The sequence below is a fragment of the Thermobia domestica genome, chromosome 8, assembly GCF_964235325.1.
Source record: "Thermobia domestica chromosome 8, izTheDome1.hap1.1, whole genome shotgun sequence".
Taxonomy (NCBI): domain Eukaryota; kingdom Metazoa; phylum Arthropoda; class Insecta; order Zygentoma; family Lepismatidae; genus Thermobia; species Thermobia domestica.
This window is the reverse complement of record NC_137461.1, coordinates 163495209-163522194: the sequence shown is the minus strand read 5'-3', so window position 1 is coordinate 163522194 and position 26986 is coordinate 163495209. Positions and strand designations below refer to the sequence as shown.

The following is a 26986-nucleotide window of genomic DNA, read 5'->3' as shown; positions in this document are numbered from 1 at the left end:
TCCGGACCCTGTGGGCCCCCTCGTGGCTGTATATACTAAAATACTATCCACAGAGGGGGGGATTCTGCATATTGACTTATTGATATTTGATTCACAAATTACTGTAGAAGAAGCCTTCATTATCTATATATGCTAAGAATTAACTTGTAAACGCGGGTCTACTTTCATTTGTTTTCTGCTCTACTACATATTTTCTTTCTTATTTTGTAATTGTGCTATCACTTTTTTTTAATTGTCATTATATTGATTTGCTTCAGTATAGTCCCGTAATTTAAAAATATGAATGCATAAAACAAATTCAATTTGTAAATTGCTAGTGAAATAAAATTCAGAAAGCTTATTTAGCGCGAAAAACCTTCTCGTTCATTGGAAACCGTGCTGTGTTGAAGAAGCACTGCAACGACCAGACCCTTTAACTTCTGAGATAGGGGAAAGGAGACTTAACATTTGCTCCAATTCTCGCGCTGAAGGAATCTGGTCGTTGTATGCTCGCTGCAACACAATACAGCCTAAATTAGAGACTCTGTGATGGATTATTTTTCGCTTGTTAAAACGGATTAACGAAACGGACAGTTACAGAAGCGAAAAAAAAGTTATTTAAAGTATATATGGGAGTATTAGAAACTATTTTTTCTGTTCTTTACTACTATTGCTAATAATGTATTTTTTCTTGAAATACTTTGGTCGTTGCGCAACGCTGCAACACTAACATTAGCCGCCACTGCTTCAGGTACTTTTGGATATTGATATTTGTAATTGTAATAATAACAATATGAGTTATGGTACTACTTGGCTTTCGAGGCCTGTGAGTTTTTAGAGGAGCTAACTACTGGAAAAAAGACATTTTTGAATCAGTGTAATATATAAATTATTATATAAAAATTGAACGTAACTATGTGTGCCTGATCATCATGGCCAAATTGCAAAGTCAAATGAAATTACTTTTGGTATATAGTTAGGCCTTAGTCGAAACTGGGCGCTTTCATTATAATACATATCCTAACGAGGTAGTGGGGATCGAATTTTTGCGAAAAAAATATTGAGTATCTCGCAAGCAGTTAAACTTACGGAGCTGAAATTCAGTGCATTAACTCTTCATTGAAAATAATCAGAATGTGTCCTAACATTTTTTTAAATTCTCCTTTATGGGGGGGGGGGCACTTTCTATATATGGAAAATTGGTAGTGGTTTGGTTTGTAAAAATCGATATTAGTTGAGAAAAAAATCAGAAACAAAAAAATACAGTGCTTCGCTTCATATATCCATTGCTTGCTACTATAATAAATGCTGAAGCTTATGTTTATTATATGGAGCGCTTATAACACATGGCAATCAACCCATAAAGTTGTGAGAAAAATAGACATAAAATTTGTACTGTAAGCTTAATTACAAGGAAATTTTAAGTTTGGACTGTACACATAGTTATATGGAAAAATTTAAACTGTTTTCCCTTTATGTTTTTCTACTTACCTCATCCTTTTTTTCCACTGACAAGTATCAGTAATTCAACAAGGAAATAACTATACTATGATAATTTAATTGAAATTCATCGTAATTTGGTCCATGACAAACAACAGTGTGGTAATTGAAGGGGAACAAGGGGGGAAATTCCCAGGCACCTCTGAACACTCCCCCGGAACCTCGTTCGCTTTTGCTTTCTAGGGGGGGAGGAAACTTGGTAATGACAATTAACCTTCATGTGGAATTACAAGAAATAAATTTATAAACAAATAAGAAATCATTAGTTTACCCGGCTTTAATTGATAATTTATGCGCAAGATTCCCTATCGAAGATGTGGTAAATTAAGTTTCTGTTCTCCATGAGTCGATATTGCCAACTGACATGGTCAATATGGAAAAGATGTTGTATGGTGATAGAGAGGTGATACTTCTTGCTGAGTATTTCAAAACTGACCGAGAAAAATCGTTATCAGACTTAAGTCTAACAAGCAGATTGTCGATGAGGAGTTGCAGAATCGGATAGAAGTACTATCAATTTCCACAGCAGAGTGCGAACGGGGTTTTCCCTTTATGAATTTACAGATGACTGATATTATAAATAGACTATGTGCTCAAACATTGTCTAACTTGTTCATCAATGTTAATGGTCCACCGCTAGACAAGCTCAAAGTAGACGAGCTAGTTATTTCTTGGCTGAAGGATGGACATCATTCCGCTGCGGATGATTTACCATGAAAAAGTTCTGGAGGTCAACAGGTAAGAAACCCGATTTCAGATTTGTTTTAAGGTGGCAAATTACGAGTTATCGAAAATGTATACTTGTATTCCCTAACAGCACAAGATGTTCTAGGAATGCACCATTTAGGTGTCCCAGCTACTTTTTAGGTACCCGAGACTTGATACATATAATATTAATGTGCTAAGTATGTACTTCAGCTACCTACAGATTTAGTTACTTTTTACACCTAATTGATATTTGCAACTATGTACCACAAATATACCATTTATATACCTGGCTCAGTTTCGCACTCTTAACAGTCATTTGTTTTTATGTCGCCACTTGGGACATATATATCTGTTATGTTCTAGGTACGTCCTGTAGGTACATATTGTTTGAGATACCCTAACAGCACAAGATGTGCTAGGCATTCGCCATTTAGGTGTTCTAAATTCGTCTCCCACATTTGATGCATTTGTTGCTTCTTTTTCTAAGCAATTGTGTACTAGAAGCAATAAGCGCATCAACTTGATTAGATGGAAATTATCGCCGATCATTTGAAAGAGAATATGGAAGAACCATGAAATAAAGTAAATAGACACTCGTCAATTTGTTATAAAATTACATGGCAAGCAGATTTTATCTGATCCCAAACGGTTATAGTCGAATATATGCGCTTATAAGAATACTCTGATTGGCCGAATGCAAAAGATCTCAATAATTTATCCCTCTACAAGGGACGTTCTATTCATCGCCTCTGTGACCAGGTATTTTACATCACTAGGTGTGCTAGACATATTGGGGATCTTTTTTATAGTTATTCGTAAAATATTTGAACCACCTTCCCTCTGATAATAGCATTTCAATAAAAGTGTAATTACAAAACCCCATTACATACTCTGTTTTTGGCATAAATTTTGAACTCCCCTATCCATTTAGACTGTAAATAAATAAGTGGAAATGTTGGTATTATATAAATGTCCACCCTTCCTCTTTTAGCAGTGGAATATACGAAAGCCTTGAAACATGTTCCATTGTTTTATGTAAGAGTTCATATTTGGAATTCACGTGTTTAACTTAAGAAACTCTCACACACGGCACTGTGTGAATCAATAAAGGGAAATATTACAATTATAGAAATGTTCCATTTTTTCCACCTTCAAAGTAGACTATTCGGAAACACTGAATTCATTTGTTTTTATTATTATTATTATTTATTTAAAAGTTTACATTCGGAATTTCACATCTATAATATTAAGCGAATCCTCACATTGAACGCTTTCTCAATATATAAAGGGAAATTTCACTACTATAGAAATGAAATGAAATCTTTGAGTTTTACGTCCCATGATTAAACCGGGAAACGGTAATGATGAGAATGAATGAAATGGTAGAATGAAGGAAGTGGAAGGAAACGGGAGAACCCGAGAAAATCCAACCACATGGTGTTTGACCACCACAAAGCCCACTTAACGCGACCTTGGATCGAACCAGGGACGCCACGCACCAGAGATGAACGCACTACCACTGAGCCACCGCGACCCCACTACTATTGAAATCCCCCTTCTCCTCTTCAAGAAAAAAAATTCGAAAACGCTCGAACCTGTGTTCCATTATTTTTATTTAGGGATTTACATTCCGAATTTTACATCTCTAACCGAAGTGAATTCTCACATTCGGCTCTTTGTGAATAAATAAAAGGAAATTTTACTGTTAATGAAATGCCTCTCTTACCCCCTTAGGAGCGGAATATTTGGAAACGCTCAAATAAGTGTCTAATTTTTAATTTAAAGTTGCCAGCATATGCCAAAAATTGTAATTAGTCACACGGTAATTAAACCACACAAGTGGACGCTAATAAGAACTGAAAATGTCTATGAATAGGTCCAAGAATTTCTTACTTTCTGCATTCATACAAACTATAGTTAGTTAACATAATTAGCTTACATTTAACGTAACAGCTAACATTTGAATTGGTGGTATCGGAAGTCTTATGATAGTACCTTCTGCTTTAATTTTATTACTTAACTTATTATCGTTAAGAGTTCATCAAACGAAGTGTTGATCATGCGAAAATAATTTGAAGAAATTCTCTTCGTCATTGCGTAAATCAATAAACATGGAAGACAACTGTAGCTGAAAATAAAATAATCTGTTTTCTATGTTGGACTGAAATGCCCCCCCCCCCCCGAGTTCGTTGCGAGCCCGCAGCAGACTTTCCTGCTCGTCTGAACTAGTTGATCTGTGACGCCCGCATGAGTCTGCTGCGCGTCCGCAGCAGACTTTTCTGCTCGTCTGAACCGAGCCTTAAAGTCGCGGTTAAATGTGGAAATGTTAACGGATGAACTCAATTAACGAACTCGGCTGAGATAATCGCTCTGGCTATCTATTGTAAGATACAGATTTCAAAAATTCTGTTTCGTTCAACAGTTATCATGTAGAGCAGTGGTCGCCAAACTTATGAAGTTTCTGAGCTACCGTACCATTTTAAAATCCTACTGTGAGCTACCAATCAAATTGACTACCAACTTTTTTTTTTTTTTTTTAATCATTTTGTTTATTGCTTTTCAAGTGGAGGAATCAAGGTTAGCCAACCGAAATCGGAATGTCCCCGCGAACTACTACTCGCGATCGATGGTTTGACAATAACTTGCGTAGAGCAGTGATCCTCAAAGTGGGGTCCGTGGGGCCTAACCAGGGAGTCCGCGAGGCCTAAAAATTGAAATGTGTTGTACTAAAATGCAACTCACAGCTGTTATGCAAGAAGTATTTTTAAGACTGCAGCTGTAGGCAGTACGAGTACAAAACAATAACTATTCATCATTTTCAGTGCTCAAAGATTTCATTGATTCTTCAGGTGAAAAACTCTACTGAAATGCACAAAACACTTGTAGGACATTTGAGAGCATTAGCTGCAAGTTTTCGGGAATATTTCCCTGTCCCACAACCTGGTAATGGTTGAATTGAAAATGCTTTCACTAATGTAGAAATCCATGACATACAAGGTATGAATCTCTCTAAACAGAACAAGTACATCTATTGGAACCATCTTGCGATACTTCATGGAAAAAACGTTTTCAAAGAAAATGAACTTCGTAGCTTTTGGTTGTATGTGCGTTGTGAGTATGAAGAGTTGTCTAAAAAGGCATTGCAACATTTGATGCCTTTCCCTACCACTTACTTATGTAAATAGACCTTTTGTACTCTTTGCAGTATTAAAACTTTAAAGCTAAATCATCTTAATGTGGAATCGGACCTAAGATTAAAAATAACAAAACTTATTCCAGATTTCAATGCAATTATGGAAAAACACAAACAATTCATTCGTCACATTAGTGACCCCACATTTAAGAATTTATGAAGTGGATTTCCTTCGTTAAAAAAAAAAGAAAAAAAGAAAAAAAGAAAGAAAGAAAGAAAGAAAGAAAGAAAGAAAGAAAGAAAGAAAGAAAGAAAGTACAACATTGATTTTTAGTCTTGAAAGTTACTGTATTTTCAATTGAAATTTCGTTCACTAGGAAACAATAATGTATCTTTAGAATAAATTACTTATTGCATTATTTTTCTTGATCTTTTTCTTGTCAGTGGCAATTCTAATTATTATTATACTTCTTAATACCATGTGAAATTTCAGATAGCATTACAAGGGAAGTCCGCAGATCACTTTCCGAATGAACAGGTGGCAGACCGGTAGCCAGCCCAAAAATGTAGGGGGAGGCGGTAGAAGTTAGGGGGGGGGCGATCGAACCATATTATATTTCATCACCATATTATAGTTCATTTGCAAGCCTACCGTGAAAATTTTAGGGGGGCCCGTAAAAATTTAGGGGGGAGGCCCCCTAGACCTCCCTTGGATACGGGCCTGGCAGGGGGTCCGCGTTATCGGAAAGTTTGAGAACCACTTGTGTAGAGTAACGACCGGTCGTGCCAGCATGACAATCATATAACTCCCACTTGCGTGATCCCAATATTTTTTCTGGTAGGGTTAAATGAAGCAATTGGACTAAGATTAAAAGTATTGGTCACTCTTCCTAAGGTTCAGAGCTCAAAGAAATTCTGAATATCACAGAAATGATTTGCTATAATCCATTATAATCAATCGTGTCCAATACTTTTACTCTCACTGGAATTTGTTCATTTAAAAAAAAAAAAAAAAACTTTTAAATGCATATTATAAAATAGTGCATTTTTTAAAAAATTGTCATTATTACTTCACGTTTTAATTATTTATCTTTGATTGCTTTAAAATAAAGAAAAGGAAAGAAGACGACATTAAAGCTGAATAACAATTATCAGCCTTGTCGTTCGAAAGACCTACGTTCGATCATCTTTGACAGTGTGAGACCTATATTAAGTTCAAAGTCCATTTCGTATAGCTTGATGTTGAAAAGGGTCATTGAATTTCGAAACTTGATTTTGACCGAAAAGTGAAAAATATTCTATATTTATTTATTAAGGAGAAGCATTAATTAATGAGCAAATTGATTAAATAACATAGCTAAAATGTTTGAAATGAACTTTCAAATATAGAAAACTCAGAATGTACTGTACTTTCCTGAACACCGACACACAGTTTCTTTCAGGCTTCGCGACAGAAGGAAAGCAAAAAGAAAAATTAACGAAACAAGTAGATAGCAAAACTGTCGAATGATGAATAGTAAGTTCTCTGTTTTTAAAACAGCTCAGGAATTTCGAAGGCGAGGTTATCTTAAAAGCTAATAGGTATTTTAACTGTTAGCAGGTATGCCTCAACTGAGATAAAATCGCAGCTTTTCCTCAAAGTGAATTCCACATTTCTTTTTGCTTTGTGCGCTTACTGCATTCCACTTTTTCACTCCGCCTTAGTTCTTTCTTTCACGTTCTAAATTTGTAAAACAGAACGCATCTCTTGGATGTTGCATAGACTTCAAGCAATTCCTTTCTCTACCTCTTGTCAAATGACCTCAGGTTTCTGGTTTATTTATATTTATCAAGCTTAACCAGAATATTGAAAATACGGAACTGAATCTCTCTATGTGAAAGAAGCCTCGAGTCAATGACTGATTGACCACCACCAACGTCATTGCACAGTGTATGGGATTTGTGACATAAGGTATCACTAAGAAAAGCATTTTGGAAATTCAGAGTTAGGGGAGGGGGATAAGGATGGCAATTATTATATTAAAATGTCCCTATCTCGGAATTTCTGAAAATTAGAAACATGAAATTTGGTATATGAACCGTTTGTTTAAAATAAATACTTTTTCACCTTATATATATATATATATATATATATATATATATATATATATATATATATATATATATATATATATATAGATAGATAGATAGATAGATAGATAGATAGATAGATATAGATATATATATATATATATGCCTTAGAAGGGAAGAAAAGAGGTAAGAAGAAAGAGGCATGTTTGTTCCAGTTATAATAAGATATCTATGTCTCAAGTCTCTTATTTAGAGACAAGAAAGTTCTGTTTGGACTTCTCACCTAAAATAATTAAGCATGTGTGTTAGCGTTTTCAGATGTTTGACCTAGACTGGAGAAAAACGGGTGGCGATGTTTCCTTAAGATGCCCAGATATTCGAATTTTGTGTGAGACTTAGAGTTCAAATGAATTCTATATCTAGATATGAAATGTGCTGAAGGAAGAACGCAAAATATTAACCACAATAACATGAGGAACATTTAATAATATACTATATAGGGTGTTTCAAAACAACACCGACAACGCTTGGTGATTCCTGACACCAAGATAAGACAAAAAATATAGACCAACCTGGGTGCGCAAATACTTCCTTTCGGAGCTATAGGCTGCCGAAAACATGAAAGTTAAAGCCCATAGCTCCTACACGATGGGATCTACTGTAGTAGGGATAGGACTTCACTAGGATTTTGCATATGCGCTGCAGGATGCAAAATCACCTCATTCAAAGTGAATGGAAAGTTCCTTTAAACGTAATACCTGGTGTACACAAAATCGTAACTTATCTGAAAAAAAAAAAAGAAGATAATCTAAGCTTACCAGCTTGCAAAACACACTCATTTCCAATTATGCTATTCCGTATTGAATAAAACTTGAACAATGCAAGAAAAGTGTACTCTGAACTAAAACGTTGTGCTTTATTTTATTGACCTTCAATGTGTTCTACAAGCTTACATTAATAAGCCATCAAAAATAGAAATAAGGGTATTGTTCTAACTGGTGACCTACCAGGCTAGGTTATTATATAGTGTTACATCTAAAAATGATTGGCCGTTTAAGTATATAACGTAATTTTATTTTTGTTCAATTATAAATCCACGTCTATTAGCTCATGTCCTTTATTAATATAATCATAAGTTTAAAAATTGCTGGTTAGGATAGAGCTCGGTAGGCTACTAGTTAGAACAATACCGAAATGAGAAACTGTGTAAAAAAAATAAAATAAAAAAAAAATAAAAAAAATACAGCCATCTGTTAAATCTGACAAACACGAGACTGCCGGTAACCTGCTAGTACTCTTTATAGAAACAAATTATGTTCATATTCATATTCATAGTTCTGTATAGTAGTATATTTACTGTCTGCCATATGGTGCCCCTCCTTAACCCAAGACTGTGCCACACTTAATGCATTCCACAAATTCATGGGTGGTCCACACACTGTCATTAAGGCTTCTAATGTATCTATAGTTAATCGATTTCTTTCATAGCTTTTCAAGTCATGTGCAACACTGAAACCACGCTGACACTCTGCAGTCGACAGTGGAACTGATTTTATTTTCCGTAACAGCAGTTTGAATACGGGAAGATATCAATAGATTTGAGACCAGATTTCAAATGTCTCCATTCCATTACAGCTATAGATGGATCTGTACCCAATAATTAAGCAGCCTTATGGACACCAGAATTGCCGTACAATGGCCCTTTTTTTTTAACTTATAAAGTATCATCAAAAAGAAAATACTTTAAAGCAGGAAATCAGTTCATCTGCTGGAAATCTTCTTCATAGTTCATCTAAAATCCCTTGTAAGATTTGACATCTTACTCGCTTAAATTGAAATGATGTTGGGTCAATGTCAACACAATAACACAGAGACTTCTCTCTGCAATTCGTGAGATATACGTCATCATTTTCTTTCATTTCAGTAAGAGTTGTGCACGTAGTATGTAGCTGAGTTTCTATTTCTCGCTATAATACATTTTTTTTGCATTATTGTTCTGACCGTAGTTAATACATGTGCAATTTCTAAAAGCAACCCTAACATAAGTATGGTTTGTCTTGAAATTAGCTTACGATACAAACCTTCAAATTTTGCCACCGTTTGTTCACTTGACTCTTTTCTCACTTCGACAGAAGACAAATAATCAATTATGGATGAAAAATCTCTATATACGGCTAAGAGCACATCTTTTTCACTGGAAATCCAACGGATTCGAAACAGTTTCTTTACTTTCAAAACACCTTCTTCGCCAATGACTTTGGCAATGTTTTCGAGGCGAGCAAATGCAGAAGACTTACTGAAGACTTCATAAAGTTCGTCAAGCAGATTTTCGAAGTGGAGTACTGCGTTCACGACTCCAGAAACTTTGTTCTGTTACTAAATCAAGCCTATGAGCCATGAAATGAATACTGACTAAGTGGAGAAAAAGATTTCTAATGCGAGCAGCAACTTCATCGTGCTTACCTATGAAAACCGATGCGCCATCCGATCTAAGATCCACAATCTTCTCTTTAATATCAGAATCAATGCCATCCTTTGTGAAAGCTTCAATGATCTTCATTTCTATCGCTTTTGCATCTGCTTTCTCGATGCGTACTAGTTTATGAAAATAGCTTTGAGCAATATTCCTCTCATCCACGTACATAATATATAGAATCAAATGCTTTTCAGACAATCGATGTGTAGACTCATCAACGGATATAGAGAAGCAATCAGTAAATTTCAAAAATGTTACGAATTTCTTGTGTAGCTGGTCTGCAATGAAACGTGTTATCAAAGCAATACTTTTGTCTATATGGAAGTGAGTTCCCATGTCTAAACCATTTGCACGTTGTAATTTAATCAGTTCTGGGTGATCCCTGAAACTCCAACCTCGCTTTGCACTAGTATATACAATGCGAAATACTTTTACCGTTAAATCCAATTGCTGTTCTTGCTTTCCCAGACACGTTTCCCTTGCTGTTTCTGCGCTTTTTCCAGTGCCTTTTTCTGAGGAGGAACTTCTGCATCTAAGCACAACCGATGAACTGAACTTAGTTCATGTCTGTATATGGCATCCAAATTTTTCTTTTTATTTTTCCGAGAAACACCTTTCGATGACCATGGCACGTCATTATTGGGAGTTTTAATCTTATTGTTTTTACACACGAAAGAAGCATGCAGTTTACAAACATTACACATCATCACCTCCTGTCCTGCTTTCATTTTGAAAAAAAGCCATGATCTACATTGTTTCCACGAATTCTAAAATCTTTTCCATTCCATGGGCAGTTGACTTTCTTCTAACAATGTTACATTTTGGTTCATTTTACTTGACATTGTTTTATCACTTCCATCACACGAACTCTCTGACAAATGTATTTTAGAAGCTTCCATCACATTTGCACTAAAACATTTCTTTTCAGCTTCACCCGTTTCACCACTACTGCATTTGTCACTGCTTTTGTTAGTGAATTATTTGCGAGCGTCCTAGATCACAGAGAGATTTGGATGGTAGTACATCCTGCAGCACAGCTTCATCTAAAGCATCATGGCGGTGAGATGACAACAGGCAGTAAACCAGCGAGCCTAGCTAGTCAGCATCAGCCAGAAAGCGAGCCTACTGATGGACAAAGCCCAACATACACTAGCGTATTTTTCAGCGCGCAATTTCGGCCCGTAAATTGATGTCGTAAATTTCGGTCCGTAAGTTCGCCCATACACCTAGCGTAAAAATAGGCGCGCAAAAGAAGAAGAAAAAGAAGCGATCATTTTTCGCTCTTTCTCCTACCTGTTGTTTGAGCACGCGGTCGTTTTCCAGTTTACTCAAGTTGCTTGAACAAGATGGATCTATCTGAAGCTGAAAAATACGCTAGTGTATCTTGGGCTTTAAAATTGTCCTTAAAGTCGGCCATACATTGTCCAACAGTAATCAGCTAGCATTTTTGAACTCCACTGTCCCTGCAATCTCTTTTCCATGGAGGAAATGTCATGATGAAAACGTTCCCCATGCTCATCACTAACAGCACCAAGGTTTTCAGGAAAGAAATCCAGATGGGAGTCTAGAAAGTGAACTTTAAGGGACATTTTGCAACCCATTTCTTTGAATGATTGCAGGAAATCACTCACAATTTCACGGTAATTTGGGGCTTTCTGGTTTCCTAAAAAATTCTTTGTTAAACATTTAAATGAACACCAAGCTGCTTTCTCAACCAGAGTTAAGAGATCCTCAAATTTTTGGTCACGAATCAAAAATCTTATTTTGGGGCCTACAAAAATCCCTTCCTTGATTTTAGCGTCTCCATTGCCTTAACAAAGTTTTTGAAGAGCCCCAACTTCATGTTAAGAGTAGGTAGAATTATCTTATCAGGGCTCACCAGTGAGGAATAAACAACATTCTTCTGTCCAGGAGTTAATACACGGTTTGGCCATTCCTTCTTGATGTAATGTTCCGCTTTGTTCCTACTGTCCCATTCGCAGAGAAAACAACAATATTTCGTATAACAAAGCTGCAAACCCATTAACAAAGAAATAACTTTTAAATCACAGCAAACGGTCCACTTGTATTTCTCATACTGAATTTTTCCGAACTCTATTTTGATGTTTTCATGGGTTTCCTTCATATTAGTTGCATAAGCCAAAGGCACTGAAGGAAATTTGTTGCCATTGTGCAAAAGGACAGCCTTCAAACTAGTTTTGGAAGAGTCAATAAACAATCTCCACTTTGTACTTATATGTGCATGTCCGAGGGTATCCATCACAGCACGGACATTAGTACAATACACTAAATCATTTTCAGAATAGTAGTTTTGAAACTCTGTATGACGGTTTCGAAAAAGACACACTTTAGTGTCACGATGGAGCAGATTCCAGCCTTTAAGTCTAGAAGCAAGAAGTTCTGCCTGTATCTTGGAGAGTTTTAAATCACGTACGAGGTCATTTAGTTCACCCTGAGTTATAAGATGGAGATCCAATGTAGATGTGCTTCCTTCATAAGTAGTATCATTTTCTTCATTTGGAACTTCAGTAGTTGCCTCAAGTACGTAATTCTCATTAACCGTAAGATGAGCAGGAGGTACTGGTACAGGTAATTCTGCACTATGTGGAACTAGCCTAATTGCTGATGGCAAATTAGGGTACTGTACTATGTGCTTAGATTTACTGGTTATTCCTTTTATCTGTGTCATACAAAAGTAGCAGTCTGAAGAATGATCTTTTGGTTCCCTCCAGATCATCGGTACTGCGAAGTTCATGTTTCGTTCACCATTTGCCCACCCAGTCAGACGTTTCACGCAAGTACAACAAATGTAGTGAGGATCCCAATTCTTATCTTGGTCTCCTACACAGCAACCAAAATATAACTGATAACACTTCCTCACAACCGGATGTTTTACACACTTCCTCGGCATCTTGTATCCTGTAAGGTATCACACACACATACACACACGAATCTACACTCCATCAATCATGAAGCAGCACAAACGTAATCTAACTCAGTGCATCACCACGAACTCCACAATGCATAAGCACTTCAACTTACACGAGGCCACATCTAAAACACGTCCAGGTTGGACCGTCACTCAACGCTACTAACAGTCATCAGGCAACGTGAGTCATCAATTTTTTATGCATTGTTGCCAGATCGAAATATTAAAAAGTGACTTATTTTTCCACAGAAAGCATGCCTTTGTTGGTACTTGTATTTGAGTATCCATCTATGTGCCGACAATAATACGTCAACGTTAGGTTTTTGTATTTGGTAAAAGTATATTCTTTATTACCTATAAATAGACACAATAGTTTATATCTCTAGACAGAATAATACGATTCACAGGAAATTAACATTATTTATTGAGTAGACATAAAACTATGTTTTAGTGCAGTTCCTGTTTCTGTATCACTATATACAAATAGCAAGTTGAGACAGAAAAATCTTATAAACTACTTTTTGGAGGAAATTTCCCACAAAATCCTCTAGAAATTCCTTCATACAAAAGTAGCTACATGGTTGGTGTACACATCGTTGAAGATATGTTTTATTGGAAGTCCAATGAGGTATAAACCGTGCTTATATTGTAATTTTCGGGGAAGTTATATGTGATTTTATCTGCAATAATAAATATGGTAAAATGAGCAGTACACATAGCATATTTTTATATAAATATGTTTATTTCTCTAGAAAGAATAATGCGATTCTTGTGAAACTTAGAGGGTTTACTAAGTATAAATCAAGCTAACATACAATACAACTTGTGTGTTTATATACCTAAGGGTATCCGAGCTACAGGTAGAAAAATTGTTTAAAAAGGGAAATTTCCCGAAAATCCCTCTGTCACGGGGAAACTGAGGGTGATGGAGAAAAACTGATTGCAGATTCGAATTCCACGTGAAAAGTTCTATTAGAATCAGGTATTTTCATTTCTGTGCCAAAATCTTGTTGACTAGTGTAATTACATCCTAAGTTCAATAAAGTTTTAAATCAGTTTGCCGGTAGTTTTCGGAATTTTAGAATTTAGAGCTAAATATTTCTAAAAGTATGCGTTTTATGAAACTTTTTGTCTCTTTCAAAATATTGTGTTATCTATGTTTTATAAAACGACATAAAATTTATCTCTTTATGTTCAACCATAGCCTAGATATTGCTATTTTTATCTGAGTATTGTTCATTTGACACTTCCGGCGGCCATTTTCCAATACGAAGGCGAAGGCCACCTGGGATTTCAGGGGACTTTTAGTATGTTGTTTAGAACATCATTTCCAACATCTGTACCAATTTTCAGCTTGTTACTAATTTGTTCCTTACTTTTTGCTAATTTAACTGCACTATTAAGGGTAATAATGAGACCAACTCGTCCAGTGAATAAAATATAATTAATTTATTTTCGAAAGTAATGGTGAAACCAATTTTTGTCCTCATTCAAGTGGAATTATCTAATATATATGGATTAATTTGTAGAAGCTGAATAATTGCAATTTCAAAGCCATCGTAGGAAGTTTGCTAATATGTATATTGAACTTAGGTAATCAAGAGAAATCTAAACTCCAACACTAACTGAATTCTTTTTTAATATACCTGAGATGGATTGATTCTCTTTGTTTGTTTGTTTTCAACATAAGAAGCATGTTTCTGTATATAGATCTACTCAAAATGTAAGATTTTCTCATCATGCTAAAATTTAATTTGGTTTGTTACATTCATAAATAAGTTTTATATTCAAAAATATTAAAACTTCACATTCTTACAGGCACACACACTAACAGTTTGCGTCGTGGTCGAGATAGAATGTTATGGTTTGATGTGTCCGAAGTTTCTGTTACCCAGAAGATCATAACAGCTCAAGTAAGAATATTTAAACACAAAATGGGTTCCACCGGGACTATCTCCATCACGTTATATCAAGTACTGGATGAGCCACTACGGTGAGTTAGAATTTTCAATACATATATTAGTTCAAAATTTCTCTGACAATATAATATCTATTTTTGGACATCCATAGTTTGTTGGATTCCCTGAGAGACAAGAGCTGAGGTTGTCTCGTCTCGGAAAAATCTCATGAAAATGAAGACTCGTCTTCAAAATTGTTATTGTTTCTGATGGAAGAGCTCTGTCTTGTCACGTCTTTTCTCGTCTCGTAGGCAACCCTAATACATATCTAATCCCTAAAAGGTTACAGTACTTTACAAGCCAGCTGTTAAAAGTCTCTTAGTTGTTATTTTAACCCTACCATTTTTAGAAATCTTATCCGTTCTGTCTTACATTTTGAAATGAGCCACTTTTAAGCATTTGATATACAACGCAGTTTTACTATGAAACTACTCCTCCTTTTGAAATAATCCCTTTTTTATGTATCGGCTTTACCTCTTGCACGGGTGGCTCAGTGGTAGTGTGTTCACCTCTGGTGCATGGGTCCTTGGTTTGATCCCAGCTCGCGTTACGTGAACTTTGCGTTGTACAAACACCATGTGCCTGGGTTTTCTCGGGGTTCTTCCGTTTCCTCTCACAAATTTCATTCTACCATTTCAATCATCTCTCATCATCACCGTCTCCTTTAGCCTAGCCGGCAAAATCGTGAAATATAAAACTTAAAGATTTCATTTCATATTTTTTCCTCTTGCAATTGACCGTAATTCCAATTTTGTTTCTGACTATATCTCCAGGAAAGATTATATCATCAGACGGTGAATGTCAGCAGACGGTGAATAGAACTGCTGATTGTAGTCGTAGGCGCCGACAAGCATTTTCGCCAATACATGGCTGAAGTACCACTCTTATTAGCTACGTACCGAAGACGTCACAAAGTTTCAAGTTCAACCTGCTGCTATGCTTGTTGCTTTCATTTCTCTGATTTCGGTGTGTGCGAAGCTTGAAAAGAGAAAGGGGAGATTATCAATATTTTGACTTGTGAAATATATTGCATTATAACTTTTGATTTATTTTCACTTTTTACGCGATACAAATATATTATAATTAAATAAGTCTTCATCTTAAAAAAGTTTTATAAAACGCACTACACATAAATGTTATTATTGCACTGTCTACAATAAAAATTTTAACATTTTTATTAGATCGCATATTAGCTGATTTTACTCACAATACAATAAATACACTGGCTTTTGCAGAAATCGTGCACTTTGTAATGCAACACCTTCTTTTGATTTCAAATTTACATACAGAACTTGGTTTCCACTCAGTTGATGATGCAAAATTAAAAACGTCTTGGCCTAGTTACTTTTACCATGTATAAAAGTGGTTCTCAAATTAACTTTCCATTACACGCTTCAGTTCGTCTTTATTTGCATCCAAGAGTAGGTCTGGTTTAGAAGTATTTTACGGGAAATAGCGTTGTAGTGTCTTTATATACAAGCCATACTCTGTTTAATTGCACGAGAAATGACCACCAACTTGAACTAGATGGCTGTCTAAATCTGAAATTATAGATGAGTCAGACAAAAAAAAAAAAAAAAAAAAAAAAAAATCATCATGAGCGGGAGGAAGGCTAGCAAGAAGTAAGGAAGGAGAAGGAGGCGCCAGGTAAATACGGTTGCAATCCATTGCTTTAAACATTATCACTTAAACTTTACAACCTCCAACTTGTGCTTCCTGCTTCACCCTGCCCTTGTGCGGATTTGATGCAAAACTAGCTTGTACAGACCACCCAGCACAGATTGGCATGTATTTTATGCACCTATTGATATAATTATATCTAGAATCCATTATGAATAAAACGACAATAAAATGTTACAAAATCCTTCTACGCGTCGAATGCACGTACGAACTGAATTACTATTTTTTAAATTATCTTTATACGAAACTCGTAATGTTAAATGAGCCTATTACATCAGTGGATTTTCATTCTGCTATGAATGCTTTCAAGAAAAGACGGATTTCATAATCCATTGAGAAATGTAGATACATGAATAGTGGGGTTAAGAGCAAGGATAATAAATATAAAAGCACTAGCCTTAAAACACCACAAACAATTGTGTGTTGCATTTGATGCAGATTTTGAAATCGGGTGCTAAAAGCTGGAAATTTACAGAAAAGTTGTAGTATTTTAGATTTTCATTTAGCGTCCCTTTCAGCAGGAGCTTGAATAAGACGTTGAGCTACAGTTTAACATGAGACCCGAACTGCCGGAAATCGAACCCGGGCCTACTACGCCGAAGGTGCGTACGCTATCCACCTACCCATTAGGAAGCTATGTGTAGTAATGTAGAAACGAAAAGCATTTTTAAGGAACTAGCTTATGTATACACTGAACCCTGTAAGTGTAGTGTTACGTCTCATATATCTATAGAGCTTTGCTGAAAGGGACGCTAAATTCAAATCAAAAATCTAAATTTCTACCACTTTTCTGTAAATTTCCAGCTTTTGGAACACGATTTCAAAATCTGCAGCAAATGCAACATACAATTGTCTGAGGTGTTTTAAGGCTAGTGTTTTCAGATCTATTATCCTTGTTCTTAACACCACTCCCAGTGCTATTCAGGTGTCTGTTTTCTTAGGTCCCCTACAATTCACAGTGGATTATGAAACCAATCCCTTCTTGAAAGCATTCGAGCAGAATGGAAATCCGTTGATATAATAGGCTCATTTAACAGTACGAGTTTCGTATAAAGATAATTAAAACAATAGTTCTGCAGTTCGTACGTGTGTTCGACGTATAGAAATATTTTGTAACATATGTTATTGTCTTGTCTTTATTGATAAGAGTTTCTCGATGCAATTATATCAAGTGCGTAAAACACATTAAAATCTGTGCTGGGAGGTGTACAAGCTAGTTTTGCATCAAATCCGCACAAGGGCAGGGCGAAGCAGGAAGCACAAGTAGGTGGTTGTAATATTTAAGTGATAATGTTTAAAGCAGTGGTTTCCAACCGTATTTACCTGGAGTCTCCTTCTTAAACTCTGTATACTTCTCGCTAACCTCTCTCACGTTCATTGGCATTTTTTTTTGTCTGACTTATCTATGATTTCAGATTCAGCTTTGAAATCTCAAATTTTCATTAATAATAATAATAATAATAATAATAATAATAATAATAATAATAATAATAATAATAATAATAATAATAATACGATAATACAATAATAACCATATTTTCATCATTAGTTCTCTGGTAGTTATATGATTAGCATACACGTCTTCGGCGCGGGAGACCTGAGTTCATGGGCGGAGTTAGAAATTGTCTTCTGGGGGTCAGCCTTTAGGTCGATATCGGACCTGTGGAATATTTTCTAGACGAGTGCGGAGTTAATATGAATAACTCATTTTTTGTCGAAAAGTTGGAGGGCAATGCCCCCGTATCTCCGCGCGTGCCTGAGTTTGATTCCTGGCGAGAGATTACATAGTTAGGATTTTACGTTAAGCTATATCTTCACGCCTCATATAGCTTTACTGCTAAAAGGGACGCTAAACCTTAAACCACTCACCATGTTTTCATCTGTTTATATTTAATAAGTGTTTAATTACTTAAAAATCTCGAATGAGAGTCTAAGAAAGACAAAATATCAAACACGTAACATCTGTTAAGTTTATTGATAATTTTACATTTTATTTTTCTTTAGCTTGTTATCCATCGCTTATTCTTAAAGTCTCCTCCAGGAGGCTGGCCATTGGGAACCACTGGTTTAAAGTTTAAGGCGATGTAAAGTTGACCTTAATATATACATTCTAAAGAAAAAACAGGATTAACTTTACATTGTCTGGATCTATCTCGTGGCCATATCAATAACGTACGCATCTTTGGCTCGGGAGATCCGGATTCGATTCCTGGTGTAATTTCATGTAGTTCGCATTCCACGTGAAGCAGTAGGTCCATGTCTCATTATAACCTTGGTGTTGAAGGGGACTCTAAACTCCAACGAAATGTAATGCAATTTACATTATAAGCCCCAGTTGGTATCCTTATGTTGTTCATAAACAATGCTAAGTAATAATAGCCATCTAGCTCAAATTGATGGGCATTTCTTGTGGAATTGAACACAGTATGGCTTATCTATGAAGACACTACAACGCTATTTCCCGCAAAATACTTCTAAACCAGACCTACTCTTGGATGCAAATGAAGACGAACTGAAGCGTGTAATGGAAAGTTAATTTAAGAGCCATTTTTGTACATGGTAAAAGTAACTAGGCCAAGACGTTTTTAATTTTGCATCATCAACTGAGTGGAAACCAAGTTCTGTATGTAAATTTGAAATCAAAAGAAGGTGTTGCATTACAAAGTGCACGATTTCTGCAAAAGCCAGTGTATTTATTGTATTGTGAGTAAAATCAGCTAATATGCGATCTAATAAAAATGTTAAAATTTTTATTGTAGACAGTGCAATAATAACATTTATGTGTAGTGCGTTTTATAAAACTTTTTTAAGATGAAGACTTATTTAATTATAATATATTTGTATCGCATAAAAAGTGAACATAAATCAAGAATGATAATGCAATCTATTTCACAAGTAAGAACATTGACAATCTCCTCCCTCTTTTTTTAAACACGCACAGACCGAAATCAGAGAAACGAAAGCAACAAGCATAGCAGCAGGTTGAACTTGAAACTTTGTGACATAATCGGTACGTAGTCAATAAGATTGGTACTTCAGCCCAGAGATGGTCATTTTTCCTAACCCTCCCTCACACTCACCCTCCATTGACGTCCTCACACTCACCCTCCCTCACACATTACCCTCCATTGACGCCCTCCCCTCATCCTCCCTCACACTCACCCTCCATTGACGCCTCCACACTCACTCTCCCTCACACTCACCCTCCATTGACGCCCTCCCCTCACCCTTCCTCACACTCACCCTCCATTGACGTCCTCACACTCACCCTCCCTCACACATTACCCTCCATTGACGCCCTCTCCTCATCCTCCCTCACACTCACCCTCCATTGACGCCTCCACACTCACTCTCCCTCACACTCACCCTCCATTGACACCCTCACACTCACCCTCCATTGACGCCGTCAACTTCACCCTCCCTCACACTCACCCTCCATTAACACCGTCACCCTCAATCGACGCCCTCACCCTCGCCCTTGCTCACACCCACACTCAAATGACGCCCTTACACTTACCCTCAAGCAACTAAATTAATCAGGACACGACAAACTTAAATGCGCCCAATATAGTACGTGCAAAATAGTACGTACGTGTAATTCCCCTCTAAGGTGTGGAATTTTCAAAAAAGCTAAAAAAAAAAGTTACTTTTTATGGTAAATTGGTGTTCCAAGTTTTATCTTCCTAACTTCAGAAATCTGGGAAATAAATTCCTTTAAAAAAAATCTACCATTTACTCTTTTAGGATACATGTTTCCGAAAACCCTTCCTTATCCCTTGTTTTTGTGACAAAAGGAGCATTTTATGTAAATTCCACATTCTTCCCTATAGAAGTATGGTTCACTCACTTCTACTGTTTTATATAATAGCATAGTATTGTTATCATTATTGAAGATTTAAAAATAAAATGTTGCATCTGAAATCCCAGAAAAGGCCAGACAAAAAGTACGTATGACAAACAAGCGTGGATGAAGGAGGGCGGAAAGTATGTAGGAATTACGAAAGGGGAGCGCCAGGTAAAACGATGGGAACCACTGGGCCCTAGGATAAATCTGATAAGATTATTTATTTTAAAAGTGGTTGGCGGTTAACAGGTTAACAATTTCAGGGAAGCTCAAGCCCCATTGGTACGGACGTGATCTGTACGATCATTGACTGTTTGCACCCAACAAGTAGTGGCGTAACTAGGATTTTTTTTTAAATGGAACTGAAAAACCATTTTGGGGCCAAGGTACCCAACATTCCAAAATTCCATTGTTTCGGTATTTTAGGTTTATCTTTAATCAAGAACATAACATAATTTGCGAGCATTTGGGGCAAAAGAATTGTGGTTACTATTTCAGTCTTGCACATTTTTAGCAACATAGTCATGTTTGTTTTATTCTTTATTAAATTAAAGCTATTGTTTCTCAAAATAACTCGACAAGATTCGAGACGAGACAGGGATCTTTCAACAGAAAAAGATAGTTTTCGAGGCATCGCTTTACACAACATATTTTCGAGGCGAGACAACCTCTAATCTTGTCTCGTGGGCATCCCTATTTACACGAAATAATATTAAATACAGTAAAAAAAAAAAAAAAAAAAAACTTATAAAGTAATCAAACCTTTAAAGTCACCTATTTAAAATTTGCCCTGTGAAATAGTTCATATTTTAATGGGGCTATTCATATAGTAACAGGATATTAATAATCAACGATCAATTACTCTGTGAAGATGCTGAATTTTAACGTGTGTGTGCACCTTCTGTTGCATTTGGCTGCAAATTCGTCAATACTATAATTTCGGTAGATTTTCTTAGTATCCTCTTTTCTAAAAGTATGTAACATAGTGAAATTTAGGTGGGCTTGTAAGAAATTGGGGAGGCTTGAACACCCCAAATTAGACCTAGTGACGCCACTGCGAACAAACCACCGGTCACGAAAGACAAAGGGAAATAATTAATTTAATAATAAAAAAAAATTGAACTGTGTAAATTTAGGACTATAATTGTATATGAAAATCATTATAAATACAATTATGTTTTATATTTAATTGAGCTTTTCTCCCTATCGCGGAACTTATGTCCGGCACGGAATCAAACCCGGATAACCCAAGGATCTCTGCTTCAGATAATCGCTGGTTAGAAACGTTCTCCTTCAAATAAAATGAAATGAAATATTCAGTTTAATGTCCCACGATTATGCTCCGAGGCTAAGAGAGACGATGATGATGAGAAATGAATCAAATGGTGGAATGAAGAAAGTGGGAGGGAACGGAAGAACCCCGAGAAAACCACCGCATACGGTTTGTTCACTACAAAGTTCACTTGGCGTTCCTTCAAATAAAGTACAGCTACAAATAAAACATTTTCTACCCTAGAAGAAAGATTCTATTTTACATTGTTCCGTCCATTAAATGTACACATTAGCAATTGCTCTACTGAAACCATCCCTGCAACTAGTGATGTGAAGTGGAAAAGTTTCCGCTTAAAACTTCCCATTTCTGAAAATTTTCCATTCTAAACAAATATTCACTATCAAGTATTAACTCCACATTAAGCTATGATATTGATTGAATCCATGAATAGAAATATCACATTACAGCAAATTATAATCTTCCAACTTTCTAGGTCCTATAATGGGAAATATATAAGTATTATGGAGTACCTGGTAATAAACCTAGTATTTGATAACATAAGAATTATATGATAGAACAAGCGAGTATCGTTCTACAGTATGAAACTACGGTAAACTTCCAAACTATACAAATTCAATAGTAAAACTGGAAATAGTAGAAACCAGAAGTAGTTGATTTCTACCACTTACGGTTTAAATATTAGGTTGTCGAAGGAGATGGGACTTATTATTGGAACGACAAATCGTTTCCCGAAAACCGTTTCTCAATAGCTCTTACCGTTTTTGAGTTATGACCAATATTGTTTAAACCAGAAGTGGTTCAACATAGCTTCTGGTTTAATTCGAAGATTGGTGAAAGAAATGGAACCCATTCTTGGGATGCTGAATCGATTCCCGAAAACCGCTTGTCGATAGCACTTACCGTTTTAGGTCTAGGAAAATCAATATTGAAACCAGAAGTAGTAGTGAATTTATACCACTTCCGATTTTAGTGGAAATACAGGAGTACAAGTGGCTTGTCTCCTTAAGACCTTAAATCGATTTCTGAAAACTCTTTATCGCTAGCTATGTTTTATATTCGTTTATGAATTATGAATATGTTTGTTGAAACCAGATATGGTCGACTTCTACCGCTTCCCGTTTACGTAAGATTGTTGAAAGAGATGGAACCTATTCTGGCAATGCAGAATTGATTCCCGAAAACCGTTTGTCGATACCTCTTACCCTTTTAAGTTTATGAAAATAAATATTGAAACCTGAAGTTGTAGTGGATTCTACCACTTCCAGTTTTAGTAGAAATGCAGGAGTTAAGGTGGTTCCTTTCATATCCACCTATTTCCGAAAACCGTTTGCCGATCGCTATTACCGTTTTTTTACTCGTGGTCTTTAATTTGAAACCGGAAATTTCCGATTTCTACCACTTCCGGTTTAACAGATTGATTGGCAAGGTGATTTGAGGGTACCTGTTAAGTAGGAGGTTGTTGAAGGAGATGCAACCTATTATTGGGACGCTGGATCGATTCCCGAAAACCGCTTGTCAATAGCTCTTACCGATTTTGATGTGATACCTGTTGACAGACAGACACACAGACGGACAGCCGTTCTATAAGACTTCCCTTTGATACGCATAGCGTAGTTTGGAAGTCTAAAAGTGCGTATATACCCAAAAGCAGGAAATATCTTTTTATTTGATAATTAAATATAAAGTTATTTATTGCGGCTTGCAGCTTTGTACTTTTCTTATATGTATATCTTTTTCTCGTACTTAGAAGAAGAAATAAAGCTTTTTTTTTTTTTTTTTTAGTTACAATTTCGGAATGAATGAATATATGAATATTTATTAGTTTCTCTTCTGAACGAATATATGAAAAAAAAAAAACATTATTTCCTGAGAACTTCTAGTATTTTTAATGGGTTCCTTTTGTTAAACTTTGAAATTTTCAGTAGCCAAAAACTTGCAGTAGATATTTTTATATATTTCGTAATTATTATTTCTATAAAGTGAAAATATATAAATATGGAAAAGTAATAAAGCTATGAAAAATTTCTTGTCTTCGCGCATGAAAAGCGTATGAAACTGATGGAGTATTGATATGACGATTTTCTGTGATCGACGATTAATTCTAAGAAAAAAACTACATTACATTTTCTAACATATTTTCCAGAAATGAAGAATTGCAAGATAATTAATTTTATGAACCCTTACCCTCACCCTCAATTGACACCCTCACCCTCACCTCCAGTGTTGAATTCAGACATTTTCACCCGGGGGGGAATGTCAACTCCTCGGGGGGAGGGTTGTTTTTTTCTGTATTTTTGCAAGAAAGCAGCATATTTAAGAATTCCATTCACATACACATCTTACCTAATATTGTGACTAATTGCTGATAAATATTCAATGTGAAATTATAATTTAAAAAAATAATCGTTTAATTTTATCTAAAACATTAAATAAAGACTGGCAAAAATATTTTAGAATTAACTTTAACTGGTATTTACAGTAGCTATTTTTGTTATTATTTCCTATATTCAGTAGTTACTGTTTGTTACTAATGTAGAAGTTTATAAAAAGTTTTAAATTAACTCAAATATATTTTGTCCTAAAACAAACATACATAGGAATGTCTTAACAAAAAGTTATCATTCTCTCTCTATCATTCTTTCTCACACTTCTGATTCTAAATCCAGCATATTAGCCTTGGTTTCTGTATTGCAATAGTTTAGTTTACGAAATCTTCAGTAGGATTAGTGCCGTGTCGTGGAAAATCAGCGCTTGGGGCGAGAGTATACAACGGCACCCCCATATATATGAGTGAGGTCGACAAACCAGCCGCGAAAGGTGAGAAAATTTTAAAAAGTAAACCCTGCTTTTTCTTGATTTTGAGCACTTTTTATTAATTTTTTCCTTTCATTTTATATATGTGCACCAGTAGCGTATCGTTTACTTTCGCAATGGGTAGACAGCACAGACACACCCACGGGGGGGGGGGGAGTCAACCGGGTTCCGACATCCCCAAAACTTCTTAAGTCAATATACTTTTATTCACTTTCTTAATAAAACTACACTCGTTTAGTAGAGGAACGATTGATGCAGCATGAAAATTTGATCTTACATATCATCTGTACTATTTCTCTTATAAAAACAATGTAGTTGCTTATTTTTTTCTGAAAATATAGATGAAAGTACTGTACAATTACTTGTCTTGTCGAGTGAAGAATAATATCCGTTCAATACTACATAGACGTACTGGCTTGGATCCCCCCAAACCTTTGACCCCTCCAGTTAGGAATTGTCTGCTGGGGCACACCTTTTGGTCAGTCTCGGACCTATGGAACACTTTCTAGACAAATGTGGAGTTAGGCTATAGGTGGCATTTTATTTGTTTGTAAAACAGTTGGGGGCAATGGCCCCCATGCTCCCATAGCTCCGCCCATGCCCTCCGCCCTCCCAACAAAGAAATTGAGTGCGTGCCTGGTAGATATTATTATTTCTTCTCGAGTTCGGAAGCAACATTAAGTTGTAAGGCCATGTCTCATACAGCCTCGGTGTTGGAAAGGAATATCAAACTCGACCAAATTTCGCTACAAACTGATTTTTGCGAGGTTGCACTATCTATATAACATATGGAGACTTAATTTTCATCAACAAAACCTTTAACGATTAAATCAAACAAGCATACCGATATTAATTCATTCTGAAGAATCTCAGTATATACATTGGATACGTTAAATTGAATTAATAATTTACTTCCTATGTATAATCTTACTTGCTTAGCCTTTGTAAAGTGTGATCTCAGATTCAATAAGTAAGCTTAGAAATTGGCTATTTTTTAAACTTGATACTAATTTTCATACGACAGCTTAGCATGCCATTTAATAACAACTGGTGCAATAAATCTATATCTAATCATTTAGTTTGCACATAATACATAATTAACACACGATTTTAAAAGCAACAACAGAACGGCAGACTATAAAACATCTTGCGCTCGCTTTTGTCCTTCGCAGTGTTGACACACTCTGATATTGCGATTAAAGAGAAACCGAAGCTAGATCATGGAAGATGTATATGAATTACTGTTCAGCAATTGTTCCCGTAGTTATTAATTTAGTTTTTTTTCCTTCTATTTCTTGAAATTTTCTTTGAAATATGATTGAATATGTAAAAAGAAGAGGAAAAAGTGTGCTGGATTTACAATAGTACAATTGAGCTGAGTGTGGTATCACTGCAGCTGAAACATGTCTCATTGCCAGGTTCTTTCAGCGAGCGAGAACCCCACACAGCCACATGCGCGCGCAACTTTCAAGTAGGAGTCCCGCTGACTTGTTCAGCCGCGTTGAGACAGATTTCTTGATGTCTCTCTGTGGCCTGTTTGACGGAGACAGGACTTTCATTCCCCAGTTTTGAAAAATAAAATCATTAATAAATTAGATTCTACCACTATTGCTATTAACCAAGCTGTCACGGACCCTATTATTTCTATATTTTTTTACAACATGAAATGTATATTGATTCTTATTAATTAAGAAATTCTAAAACTATGTTCTTTTAATTTGAAAGGGTAGACAGTGTCTCAGTGTCTCATAGCACTCTACGCTACTGATGTGCACATGTGTTACATTCCTCTTTTTTCTTTCCTTCTTTTTTTCTTTTTCCCTCTCGTATTTTGCGCCCCTTACTTCGGTGCCCGGGGCCGTCGCCCCGCTTGCCCCTACCCCATGGCACGGCAATGGGCATGATCTTGATCACCTTCAATAGCAATCTTTCACTTCTATACTATTATTATATTGATAAATTCTATATAAATCTCTAACCCAGAAGGGATAACTGTTCCCCCTGATCCCTGTAAATGACGCCCTCTACAGGTGTATATCTCACCCTTTAACTGACTTATTTTCAATTAGAGAAAGGTGTGTTTACTTTAACAATCGTAAAACACATTTACGTCTGTTACTTCCGAAGCGAGAAATGTGATTTAGGCGCTCTATTTCAAATAATGCAAGAACTGTACATTTTCAAGAACTGAAGTCTGCTGACATCGAAGATCATATGGAATAATCGAAAGATCTTCCCACCTACTAAAATACAAACCTTTCTTCAACAGTTAACAATTACATGTTCTGCTAAGCTCGGTCATAGTGTTAAGAAATACAAGTTCTATTGACTATTTGGTATTCTATCTTAGATGTTACATGTTTAATATTTATATAGAATGGGTCTGCGTCATTTATATGTAGATTGAGAGATTTCGTCTGCACATGCACGGAAAGAAAAGCAAATAATTGGGTGAAGTAATTTCTACATTTTGTGACTGAAATTTTTTGTTTCTCCGGGGGGGGGGGAATGAATTTTCTTCGGGGGAGATTTTTCCCCGGGCTACCCCCTGAATTCATCCCTGCCCAGCTCCCTCACACTCACCCTCAACTGACACCCTCA

At 36.0% G+C, this 26986-nt stretch overlaps 1 protein-coding gene across 1 annotated transcript in view; it reads left to right on the top strand.

Moving 5' to 3' along the window:
* LOC145693329 (protein 60A-like) overlaps window positions 1-26986 on the top strand; it is a 484174-nt gene that overhangs the window by 117714 nt on the left and 339474 nt on the right. The window contains exon 2 of the mRNA XM_081769218.1: window positions 14614-14788. Coding sequence (XP_081625344.1) covers window positions 14614-14788 — 175 coding nt within the window. The remainder of the gene's footprint in view (window positions 1-14613; window positions 14789-26986) is intronic.